Raw genomic sequence first — 13,676 nt, forward strand, 5'->3', positions numbered from 1 at the left:
ATATTTTATATTCATTTTTACTTCTCATCAAATATATAGCATATTCGTCCAGAATTTCTAGCTATTCTTAACATGATGTTGGAGAATCTTAAAACTATTAATTGAACAAGCAATTTGAAATGTAAGCTTATGATATGTAATTATTATGATATATAATTATTGGAATAATTGTTGGAGACTTAAATGATGTATCAAAACTTATATGTTTTATATAATCAATGAACTTTTGTTGGCATTGAATTATTTGGCTTGAGTTTAAAATCCCATTCTAAAAGGGAGCATTTTCACTTCTGGAGAGAATTTAATAAAAATATGTTATTAGATTGTCTGATTATCTTATTGAAGTTCATATTATCAAACTCCCTACCTGGAGAAAAGGAAATGTGGAAATGTTCAAAATCTTTTGTAATTTACGAAAACATCCTCTTAATCATTCACAACTAATTTAATGGATCCAACACTTTCAAATACGGTTTTCTGGAACCTGAAGAAATACTACCTATGACCATCTAAATAAATCAAATTTTCTGTCTATAATAATTATAAAAGCCTCTAAAACATTTGAAATTATTTCATCATGTGCAAATTTTGGCAGTCTAAGCTTCTGTGGAAGTTCTTTCTCCAGTTGCCTTAACTAACCAAATAGTAATCACCACACAACACACACATGATAGAAGAAAAATCAGTGAATCTTTGCACAATGTATAATAATTTTATTTCATTTTGTTACTGTGTACTGAATACTGCTTCGAAGCTGTCAAAGTGTTACACTTCCCAAAACCGAGTTGTAGCAGAAATGGTCCAAGGCAGAGGCATCAAATATTTTGATAAGAGATCAAATGAATCAACTTCAATTAGCTATATGTGAAAAATTACATAATGAAACACCGGTATAATTTAGCAGTCGCTCAAGGGGATAAGGTAAAAGATAAACGATCCGGCAGTCTTTACCTTGGGAAGTAATTCCACAATTTGCCCTAGAAAACAACCAAATAGCAATCATGTGAGGATATACAGCAAGATTTCTTTTAACTAAGCCAACTAAAGAGTGAATACTGAATATTGAATAACGGACACCAGAAATCTTGAACTGATCTAAATATTACAAGGGGTGCATTATTAACAGAGTTTACAAAGCCGCTTAAACATACGGAAATTTGGATCCATCTCTCCAAGCACTCAATTGAGAAGAACACTCACCGTTTAAAATACTAACTAGCAGGGAAGAGGAAAGGAAAGGGGGCTAAAACTCATCGATCATAGAAATTACAGGATGAGAGATCTTTCTTTCCAAAAAGAGAGGTTACATGAAAAGTAAAAAACAGAATAGTTCAGGTTCAAACAAACTCGAAAGATATTGTACCTCATAAATGCAGGCTAGCATTCAATTGAAAGGCCGAATTCATATTGCAGTACACTGATACAGAATCTCCTTATTGCTGGAATTCAAGATCTAATTTCCTTTTAAGATGTGATCTGTCAGCACTGCCAGAGGGGGCAAATACAAAAACTATTCAGAATTCTAGGTGTTATGAAGACCACGTGCATACTTAAATGATATATGATATGTTTAGTTTCTTATTAAAAGATGTATATATAAAAATAGTCTGCATCTTTCCTCTCGGTAGGCTTTGATTCGTGAACTAATTTGTCACCATTTATTAATTAAAAAATAATTAATCAATCCTTAAATACATTAGTTATTAAATTAGTGATTATGTGGTCTTTATATTATGCCCACGGGTTGTGATTTCACAACACCTCCCCCATCCCAAGCTGGGACTTAGGAGGTGTACAAGTTACCCAAAGAGGGGTTTTATGCCCATGCTGAAGCACCATCCAGATGGACCAACCATGCACATTCAAGAACCACTACTATATGCTTTCCCATGAGAAAAACTTAAAGCAAACAGCTCAAGGGACACGACCAGTATTAAGGAACATGTTGATATTGCAGTTAGTTATCAAAGAAATACACTACATACTGCACAATAAGGTACTTACAATCAAAACACAAATAAAACTTGGTCCAACTATCTTAAAACATCCCTCATTCAAAAATTTCATTCAACTAACGAAATTGTTTATTATCCCCCCCAAAAAAAAAAGTATCCAGTTTGTATCTCTGATAATGTCGTGACACGGCGGTTTGTATCTCTGATAATGGGGACCTGTAAGATTACTATCCCATGATTTTGGGTGTTCTTATAGGCTATAGCCTTGCCTTTATAATTAGAAATTGGAAGGCTTTTTTACGGTAGTTTTTCTTAGGGAGGGTTCTCTCTGCCCCTTGTCCTTAAGTTGTCTACCTTTTGCCAATGTGATTATAATTTTCACAGCTTCATAAAAAATATTTATTTAAAAAATAAAATAAAAATAAAAATAAAGAAAGGTTACTATCCCATGGCATGTCAAAGTTCAATTAATTCAGACCTGCACTATGAGATTACATTCAAGAAGGTCCAGACCTATATACCATGGCTTCAAACCCATTTTCAAGTAAGGCAGACAATCGGCTTAGCAATTTACACAATAAAATTATTGTTGCAGAATGAGAAAAATTTACCTGTTAATTGTAGGTCTATTTGGAGGTTTTCCACCAAAAATAGAAAAATCCAATGACATAGGCACTGCCTCATTCTTGCTTGTATTTCCAGCAGCTACCTCTCGCACCTCATTAACATGGTCATCAAGCCTATCAGCTCTATATGCATTTCCTTCAAAAGCCTCACGCTCTGGCATTACTCTTCTCGACTTTCTGGGAGGTGAGAGGACAGTAGGACCCTCATTTGAATTTAAGTCCAAAACTCGAGAGTTCGTAGGTTCACGCTTTGAAGTAGGCCTTGGAAGCTTACTAGGATCTGTAGGAAGTGGTGCAGATGAGAAGTACCTAAAAAAAGGAAAAACTGTAAGAAATGTATCCAAAACAGTTATAGGTTTCTAAATTATATTTTCATATATTAAAAAAGAAACCTATGCTCCAATGCTTGTTGAATGGTAATTCTAGATTTTGGATCATATGCAAACATCTTTGATAGGAGATCCAGTGTGTCATCACTAGCCATAGGAAACAATGATCGTAGAGGAGGTGCAGGGACATATTGGAACTCAACGTAATCAGGTAGGTATAACATATCAGGCCATTGTGAAGGCGTAGGAGTCCCAAATGCTGCAAAAATCTTCCCTAATTGATCAATGTCACTTGAACCCTGTCAATGACAGAAATAATTTAAGATACAATCAAAAGAAATACAAGAAATCAAAATTTGAACATAAATCTATTTTACATAATATAATCCAAGAACAATATGCAAGTACAGGTTCAAAATATAATGGAATATAATTGTCAGTGACTAAGCATTAGGGCTCTCGGAAGAGTATAGTTATCAAAAAATTGGCAAACGAATAACATCTGGAGGTAACTTGAAGTTGAGAAAATACGGTAATGGCATATAATTGTCAGTGACTAAGCATTAGGGCTCTTGGAAGAGTATAGTTATCAAAAAATTGGCAAACGAATATGGAGGTAACTTGAAGTCAAGAAAATACGGCTTAGTTAAACTTACAAGCTATGAAACTTACCTTTACACCACATCTTAACAACACCATCTACACAAACTCAGGATTCTACAGCCCATTCTTCCAAGAAACTAAACAAAGATTACCTAAACATAGGCTGCTCAACTATAAGCTTAATAAACTAAGGGTTGTTAAATTTGTGAGCTAAATATTCCCTCATTGGTATTAGCAGAATCAGTTCTCATGCTAAAACATATTTGGAAAGTCTAATGCACTGTAGGCAATGCAAGACTCACCGTGTTTATAGAAACATTCTTATCATGGCATAGGATATGACTCATACTCGACAATTTAGTATCCAAAATAGATGGAAGCTTCATAATTGATTGTATGCAGTAATTCTAAGTTTGATTTGTAAATACACAACCATGTGGATGTACCATGCTTAATTTGGTAGCTCAAAATATACATTGGTTGGTTGGTTGTTATTAAGAGAGGGCTCGCATTGAAGCCAATGAGTTTTCTGGTAGAGAAAAAAATAAAATGAGTGAAAAGAACAAATGCAACAATTTTTTTTTCCGTGGGAGCATGATTGCCTAGGCAACCGTGCTTGTGTGACCAAGGCTGCTGCACATGCATATGGGGAAAAACCATTTACTCCCACTCTCCACTTTTTAAGAACGAGCACAACATAAAATTCTCATATTTTGTATCATACATCTCAATTTTGAATGTCAATATGGAATCACTACAAATAGAAAGACTAATTAATACATGAGACTAAGTTCATGCTTCAGTTATTTACATGGTGAAGTCTACATATCACAAGCATAAAAATGGAGGAGAAAATATGATTCTCATGGGAAAGACATCACCATATCGGCCCTCATCATGTAAAGGACCGTTTATATTTACAAATATAGACATACCTGAAGAAAAGGACGACGAAGTAGTAGTTCAGCAAAAATACAAGCTGCTGCCCAAACATCTACTGCAGAACCGTATTGCTTAGTGCCAAACAATAACTCAGGTGCTCTGTACCATCGAGCAAACACCTATTTTGAAATATTGCAGACATATGTGTTATGATTGAGATGAATGGAAATTCAGGGACGTTGATGAAATATCTGGCCACAATAAAATGAGGATGGGTTCTGGGCCTGTACTATTTTATATTGAAAAAACAATTCCATCTATAATAGTCAATACATAACCAGACCATTTAATATGACCAGCTTTAAAAGCAACAGCTACTACGCATAACAAATTCGAGTCGAGGGATTTCAAAGCAAGAAATCTTCACCTGCATATATCAATAATACAAAAGATGGAGAAGTATACCTGGTGAGTAAATCTACGATCCGGACTCCCAAATATCCGAGCTAAACCAAAATCTGCAAGTTTCAGTTGACCATTTGATCCTATCAACAAATTATTTGGCTTCATATCCCTGAAAGTGCCAGCAGGCATATTATAACAAGAAAGTAAGTCGCAGGTATCCAGATGCTAAATAATTTGAACAGCTAAACAGCCAAAAAAATAGCATTATAAAAATTTTGGATACCTATGTAAAACCCATTTCTTGTGGCAATATGCAAGGCCTTTCAACGTCATCTGAAGGTATGATTTTATGTCAGCTGGGGAAAGAAATATGTTTCGATCACGTATGACAGCTTCAAGGTCTGTCTCCATAAATTCAAATACAAGATGCAAATTCCCTTTGTGAGGGAAGGCATCAATTAACTCAATTATATTTGAATCTTTGAGCTCTTTAAGCAGCTTTATTTCTCGAAGAGCTGTAAAATTTACTCCCTCTTTTTGTTTCCCAAGCCTAATTTTCTTGATTGCAACCGTCTGACCTGTCTAGAAAGTAACAAAGGAAGTCGGTAAATCAGGTTGAAAATCCTACTTCGATGATTTAATGAAACTGAGTATATAGTTTAAGTTTCAATTTTTCAAGCAGCTAACAATCAGAATTTCAAGTAAACAAAAGAACTAACGCCTTAAGCCCAGACAACTATTCAGCTACCGTGAGATACAGTTCAGGTAAACAAATCTGATTTTACACAAAAGAACCGGACACTCCACATTGAAACATAACCAAAGTGACCAAACTCGAAAAAATACTCTAAATAGCTCCGGAAGCCATCGCCATGTTCCTCCATCCTAGCTGCCGTAGCAATCTCGAAATTATCGTCAAATCAATTACAGCTAATTTCAGCTACAACTTTTCAAATTACCCCTCTCTTCTCTATTCCCATATATTTCTTCCAAAGTCATCGAAGGCGTTAAGCTTTTCACGCAAAGAAAGCATATCACCTTGATGCAGAATCGTGTTAAAAAGGATGGGCAAAGACCTACCTGAGTATCAATGGCTTTATATACAACACCATAGGTACCCTCCCCGAGAACCTCACGCTTTAAATACCTATCGGCCACTTTCTTCGATGGATCGAGCTCAGCCATTGCTGCATCCAAATTACTACTTCAAAACGTCTTCTTACCTCCTCCGGTATCCTTCTCATGCCAGAGATATAGGTTCAGAGAAAAGAATTCTCAAGGGCACCATTCTCGAAGGATGTCGAAGGAAATTAGGGTTTGGGCATGGTGAGTGTGCAGTTCAGTTCGTAGCATAAAGAAAGCCGTTGAAGATAGAGAGAGACGAGAGCGTGGAAAAGCAGCCACTTTCGGCTGGTTCAAGGATTTCTCTCTTTCCTCGCCAATGGTTAAGTCGATTCATAGTAATGCTCATTTGATTTGAATAAAGTTGGGCCAATGCACACGGCCCAAATCATTATTATTAGGTAAATTGAAGGGTAATGGAAGCATATAACAAAATTTAGGATTTCGTTTCAATAAAATCAACCAATAAATAAGGTCAAGTTATGATAAAATTTAGGGTTTCGTTTTGATTCGTAGTTGTTGTTAATGAAACTACAATTACATGATAAGTGTAAATCATAAATAAGGTATAAAGGTAAGTATTGATTTTTATCAAAAAGAACAATTACCTTCCTCAAGAACAACTAATTTGCATATTTTATTATTAATTTAGATTTTGTTTAACCACCATTCGAATTAATCTCACTTTAGTTAAATATTTAGATTTTTCTACCAAATTTATATTTTAAATTTCCATATATTATCAAATTTCATTTTATCTAATCAAATTTTTAATCTTTTAATATTTTTTTTCACAAATTTATACATGCTCTTAATATATTAGCTGGATATTTCTCATATCCTTGAAGGTTTAAATTGTTTTATATTATTAGATTTTTATATTATTTGGAAAAAGAATATCCATCACTATCGTAAAAAAATAGTCATCACTTTTGTTACTTGTTTATCAATTTAGATTTTGTTGTGGTTTATATATATATATATATATATATAAATTTCAAGCTATTGTTTTTGCTATGGCTTTACAATGGATTAGTTCTATTTTCCTCTTTCCATCGATCTATCAATTTTCCTCTTCATTTGTTCTTTTGTTTCATGATTATAATCAACTTTATTTGTTTTTTTGCCAAGGAAGATGAAATCTTGTTCATCAAAGAAAATCAAAGTTAGACACTACAATAAATCAAAACTTCCCCATTTGAGGAATGTCGGAGAAATGGAGTTATGATTTATGTGTGGTAGTTGACTATTTTCTAATGTACTTGGGAATATTGCAAATTGGTTTAACTTTTTGTTACTAGATTTAGTTTTATCTAAAAAATTCATTAGTTTAAATATGTTGTTATAGCTTCAAAATGTAATATAAAATTAAACGTATTTCCAATTTGTCCTCGATGAGCTCTAAAAATTAACTAATATACATTTACAGTGTATTTGTAACATGAATGTTATGCGCTTTTTACTTTCATTTTCATTTTAAGTATTTCCAGATTTGAATTTGAGATTCTTCTTGATTTTATCTTTTTTATTATTTGTTTATACATTTTGTTATTATATTATTTTTTATATATATATTATTACTATTTATATAGTTTATAGTTTTTAAAATGTAATCTAATGATACAACAATATATCATTGCTATATAAAACATATTTATATACCTATTTATTATTTGGATAAGATTTGTTTTATATTGTTTCATTTTTTTTATTAAAAAAAAAAAAACCTAATCCTCTCTCTATATATCCTAATTCTACTTTTCCTTCATCTTATCTCACCCTTTTCTTTCTCTCTTTCCTATTTCCTATTTGTTAGCACCTTTAGAAAATTCCATTATTTCTTCTCTCACTATCATCGTGGTCAATTGTTTCTCGGATCATATTGGCAAGTTTTTAGATTTTCGAACACCATGCTATTTGTTTTTTAGTTTTTGATTGAGATTGTAATTTTTTTGCTTTTAAAAGTTCAGATAAAGTGTATTTACAGTTTTAGAGTTGTTTTTGAAGCATTGTTTATTTGTATTCAATTTGTTAGTTTTTGAGTAGTTTGGTCATTTATCAATTTGTATTTTCTATTATTTAAATTCGTTTTGCTATTTTAACAATTAAAACTTTTTGCCATTTTTTTAAATGAAATTTTAAATTTTGCTATTTTTCTTGTCAGCCCTAAATTCAATCATATAACACTAATTACACATACATTCTTAAAAATACAAATAGATCCAATGCACGTACATCTATATTTACTTAATCAAAAAATGCCTTTATCAGTTCCTTTAATTGTATGGTAATTAATCCAACAGTTTCATTAATCATATTGTAACAAATTCATCAAATAAATAATTTTGCATGTTTCGATTTGTTTTGAGAGATATTTAGCGTGGATGGATTTCCTCTTTCCATGCAAATATTTGAGTATTAATTTCGATTTTTAATTTGAAAATTTTCCAATTTCATATTTAAAAAAAATTATATCTTCAAGTTTTGGTTTGAATTTTGAAATCTCATATTATATTTCATATATTTTTTCTTTTTTATTAATATTAACTGTGTCATACGATTTTAAGATTGCTTTTATCAATATCTTTATTATAATTTTATTTAAACGATTTATAAATTATTTTTATCATTGTCTTTTATAGAATTTTCATTTTAAACCTGAATAAGAATAAATCTATTTCGTTTCTTGCGAATTTTTCTCTAAATTTGGCTTCATTATTATATTTATTATAATTTCGTTTTAAACTGTTCAGTTCATAATTAATTGATTTTATCAACAAGATGAACCTCATATTTCATCAAATTAGACTATAAAGGATTATAAAAGACCTAGTCAACTCTCAATTAGTGTCCATTAACTCTTTTGTTATTAATCTCTCCCTTTACTATGGCTATTCAATGATTAAGGAATGAAAAAAATGATTATCATGACTTCAAGTTATTGAAATTTTTGTCTCTGCAAATACATTTTTCAATTATTTTGTGGATTTGATTCAATCTAAGCTTTTTCAAACTTAGGAATATAGTACTTCTCTTTTAACCATGTGGAGAACAAAAAATGTATTTAATTTCACTATAAATGCCTTAACAATTCTTTTAATTGCACCATAATTAATCCAACAACTCCGCTAAATTCCCCATAATTAATTCATCAAGTTCACAACTAAGGCTCTATCGATTTTCATTAAGATATTTGATATGAATTAATTTCTTCTTTCCATGCGGATATGTTGGCATAAATCTCAATTCTTAATTTGAAAAATTTTCAAATTTGTATTTAAAGAATTTTCGATTTTCAAACATTGATTTGAATTTTCAAATCTTATATTATATTACTTTTCTTAAATTTGACTTTTTATATTTATCTTCTCATTTTTATATACATATCCCTCAGTTTTTTCAATTCCAATGTAGTTAATTTTCAAGTTCACAATTTGGACTCCATATTTTTATTTGGATATTTGAAGTTCACAATTTAGACTCCATATTTTCATTTGGATCTTCAAGTGAATGCACTCTCTCTCTTTCCATACAAATATAATGCCCTACATTTTCGAATGTGATTAGTTTCCATAAATTAAAGTTTAAATTTTGGGATTGATAAATATTTTGAAATAAGTTGGGTTACATGTCATTTTTGAGAAAAAATAACTATCTTATATTGTAGAACTCTTTTTCCCTTTAGTTTTGGAGTTTGGTGCCAATATTTAATTAATTTGGAGAAGATAATATTTGTTTGATTTGGTTTGAGAAATTTATTGAAAGATTTGAATTCAAAAAGGAGAAGAAGAAAACTTGGACTCTTTGACTAGGTCAAAGTCAAATTTTAGTTTATGAATCCATAAACTCCAACATATAACCCGTTGTCGTCAACGGCTACTCATTGATGACTGTCTACCATCTGGTAAGTTGCACGCCATCTCTCTCACTCTCTCTCTCGAATTTCTTTGATGTCGCTCGTTGTAACCCACTGTCGCAGGTTGACTGCCAAGTCAACATCTGCCGATGATTTTTAGAACGTCATCGTCACTGGCTGTGTTTGTTGTCATCATGTAGAATTGTTGCTCATGCTGTCTAAGGTTAAAAGTGATTGATGCATAAAAGAATTTTTACTTTTTGGGAAGATGAAACTGGGTTTCGTGTTTTTTAGCCTATTAAAGAGGTATATGGTAATTTTGGTTGGTTTTAATTAAATTATAATTTTAAAAAAATTCTTGATGAGGGTTTGTAACATCTCGTTTACATGCTTGGGATACTTTGGACTTTTGCCAATTTGAATTTATTATTATTTGAATTTGTTTTACCATTTTTACAAAAGGATGTTTGTTATTTTTTTTCGAAGTAAAAGTTAAAATTTGTTATTTCTCTTATCAATAACTGATTTTAACTTTTCATTTAAATAAATAGCAAAGCATGAAAATACTCTTGACAGACGAGCTAAAAAAAGTTGGAAACAAAGAAAAACCTTTGTTTAGACAAAATCAAAGAGATGGAAAATAGAGAGAAGAAGAAATCTATATACGTGCTCAAACCAATTTTATATCCTTTATTTATAGAAAAGTTCAAAAAAAAAAATTTAGATTAAATCTATAACCACCAAATGGTTATAAGATTTCTAACCATCAAAACGTTTTTTTCATATCTATAACATTAAAATAGTTACAAAAGTGTCATCCTAGTAACAAGTCATTTCCAACAAGGCTAAGGTCTTGGGAAGAGAGTTTGGTATTGTGAAGGAGATTGATTGGGATGATTAGTTGGAATGGACAAGGCCCACTAAGAGAATTTGGATCCACAAGACGACTACCTAATTACCCCAATCATTGAGAAGATGACGATGTCATATACCACATCTAATATTATTCTATTAAATCTAGGGCAAGATGCATGTAAGGATAATGGACTTTAAGTGTGCAATGGAATCTATCATCATTGCTTGTGAAGTTGAGTTGAGTTCGGTTCTTAACTCAAATTAGTTTTCGACCTACCAACTTCACAAGTCGGTGCTAAATAACTCAACTTCACCATTTCATCTGTATTCACCATTGAAGTTTGCACATTTATCGACGAACTTCATCTTTCTCTCGTTCTTTCTCTCTCCCTCCAATGTTTCCAATGACTCTATCCACTGTTCATCATCGATAACTAACTCTTGTGATAATTATCGCCATCAACAAGCTCTAATGACTACCTCTAATGCTAACTTCAACAACAACCATCGTCAGCAACTACTAACATCTCACTCCGATGACCACTTTTGACGATCATATTTCGACAACCACCTTTGACTATTTTTTTAAAATTTAAGATGAAGAATGACACGATAACTAATGTGAAAATTAAAAGGCTTATATGACATCATTTACAACATTATGAAAATGATTTTAACAATAAAATTAATCTTCTATATAGTTATAGATAATATTGCATAATTCTTATAAATTATTACACATCAATTGTCACTCAGTTTCACTCTTTATTTCACCTAAAAAGGTATATCAATTTTTTTTTTTCAAAAAGTTCAAAAGTACTCTTCGAAGAGAGTAAAATCAAAACTTCTTATTACAAGATAAATTTGATATAAATGACTCTGTTATCTTATTAATGAATGAACCAATGGTATTATGAGTAAAAAAAGAAAAGAGTTATAACTAGATAACAACCTTTAATAAAAATAACAAATTATAGCAGAATAAGTAAACCACTTTTTAATATCTTTAATACTCTCCCTCAAGTTTGGGAATAGATGTCTCAAACACCTATCTTGCTAAGAAGAGGAAATAAAGATGCAACAAAAAGTGACTTAGTGAAAACATCTACTAATGGAGTAGAAGATTGAATTATCAGTAACTTGATTGAACCATCAATAACTTGATCCCGAATGAAATGGCAATCAAGTTCTATATGTTTGGTTCTTTTGTGAAATATAGGATTCGACACGATATATATGGCAGCACGATTGTCACAAAAAAGAAGATTTGGAGTTGGAAACTTGACTTGCAATTCAACAAGTAGACTTTGAAGCCAAATAATCTCACAAGAAGCTACAGCCGATGTGCGACATGTGGCCTCTGCGAATGACCATGAAACTGTTTTTTGTTTCTTTGATTTCCACGAAATCAACGAGTTCCCAAGGAAAACACAAAAGCCCATGCCCGATCTTCGAGCGTCAAGACATGAACCCCAATTTGCATATGCAAATGCTCGTATTGAATAATCTTGAACTCTTGGAAAAAGAAAATCCTTTAACAGGGGACCCTTTTATGTAGCGAAGCATATGGTTGGCTACATTTAAATGTATCTTGGTTGGTTTAGACATAAATTGGCTCAATTTATATACTGCAAATATAACGTCCGATCATGAATTTGTCAGATACAACAGTATGCCATTCAATCTTCTTAAACTGAAACATCATAAAAAGCGTCGTTGTTTAAGGAAGACAATTTTAGTAAAGGATCCATAGGAACAACAGTTGGTTTGGCTCCAAATAACCCAACATCCTCAACCAGCTGTAAAGCATAATGCCTTTGGGATAAAAAAAATACCAGATGATGATCTTGCTAACTCCAATGCAAGGAAAATTTTCAAAGAATCAAATCCTTAAGACGAAATTGTTCATTTAACACTATTATAAGATGTTGAATATAGAAAATTTTTGCTCTGATGATGATAATGTCATCTACATAGACTAGAAGTGCCAAGAAAGTTTCATCTTTCCCTTTTATGAAAAGAGAATAATCGACCTTTGACGGTTGAAAACCCCAAAAAAATAAGAAACATTGAAAACTTGGCAAACCACTGTCTTGATGCTTGTTTAAGCCTATAGAATGATTTATGGAGTTTACACACCATTTCCCCCCGAACTGAAGCATGAGGTTTATACTCCAATGGTAAGTCTATGTAGACTTCCTTAAGTAATTCACCTTGAAGAAACGCATTGTTGACATCTAATTGTACTAGAGGCTGTTGTTTAGAAACTATTATGGTAAAAAGAGTTTTGACAGTCACCATCTTAGCTACTGGTGAGAAAGTCTCAAAATAGTCTAACCCCTCTTGTTGTATATATCCTTTTGCAACGAGCCTTGCCTTGTAACGTTCGATTGATCCATCGGCTCTGTGTTTAATTTTGTAGATCCATCGATAACTAATAGAGTTGTTCCCAACTGGCAAAGGAACTATGTTCTATGTTTTATTTAATTTCGTAGCATTTGACTCATCTTGCATAGATAGACGCCAATGTTCAAACGGAACAACTTCATGATAAAACGTAAGTTCTCGTTGAGAAAAATTTAAAGGACAAAATTTCTGTGTGAAGGAGATAATGATTCATAGGAGAGATATTTGGCCATTGGGTATCAGGTGGAATATTCACAAAAGCTTGAACTATGATTCACAGGACTAAAGAGTAAATTGCAATGATATTCTTGTAAATATGATGAAGGTTTCTTTACTCTTGTGGATCTTCGTGTAGTGATTTCAACTGGCTTGAGTAACACAAGCAATTGAAGCTTGATTATTAACTGACTGATGAATAATTTGTGACCCCTCAGCAACAATAATCGAGTCATGTTGTGTTAGGATTGATGTCCTAAATCTCGTATTGATTTTGAGAATTACAATTCTCCTTCACATCCAAAAAATCGTTAGTACTATCAGGAGAATTTTCTAAACTATACATATTGTCAAGAAAATTCTAAATATCATATAAATATTCAAAATTTAAGATTTTATCACATATTTGTCTATCTAATAT

General features: G+C 31.9%; 1 protein-coding gene across 1 annotated transcript; it reads right to left on the minus strand.

Annotated features, from left to right (window-relative positions):
* Positions 1-692: 692 nt before the first annotated feature.
* LOC120071942 (cyclin-dependent kinase D-3) lies at positions 693-6,257 on the minus strand. The gene is made up of 8 exons (XM_039024379.2): positions 5,881-6,257; positions 5,084-5,382; positions 4,861-4,969; positions 4,449-4,574; positions 2,974-3,209; positions 2,567-2,890; positions 1,364-1,485; positions 693-977 (listed from the first exon to the last, which is right to left on the minus strand). The coding sequence occupies exons 1-7, from the start codon at positions 5,983-5,985 to the stop codon at positions 1,434-1,436; spliced, it is 1,251 nt and encodes a 416-aa protein (XP_038880307.1). The 5' UTR covers positions 5,986-6,257; the 3' UTR covers positions 693-977; positions 1,364-1,433.
* Between the last annotated feature and the right edge of the window lie 7,419 nt (positions 6,258-13,676).

This window comes from Benincasa hispida, chromosome 2 (genome assembly GCF_027475165.1).
Source record: "Benincasa hispida cultivar pf3 chromosome 2, pf3_genome.v1.1, whole genome shotgun sequence".
Classification (NCBI taxonomy): Eukaryota; Viridiplantae; Streptophyta; class Magnoliopsida; order Cucurbitales; family Cucurbitaceae; genus Benincasa; species Benincasa hispida.

Coding starts and splice junctions, on each gene's coding strand:
- LOC120071942 (XM_039024379.2), bottom strand. CDS start 5,985: ATGGCTGAGCTCGATCCATCGAAGAAAGTGGCCGATAGGTATTTAAAG. Junction 4,575..4,860: donor ATCGTAGATTTACTCACCAG/GTATACTTCTCC, acceptor ATTTCAAAATAG/GTGTTTGCTCGATGGTACAG. Junction 1,486..2,566: donor AATAGACCTACAATTAACAG/GTAAATTTTTCT, acceptor CCCCTCTGGCAG/TGCTGACAGATCACATCTTA.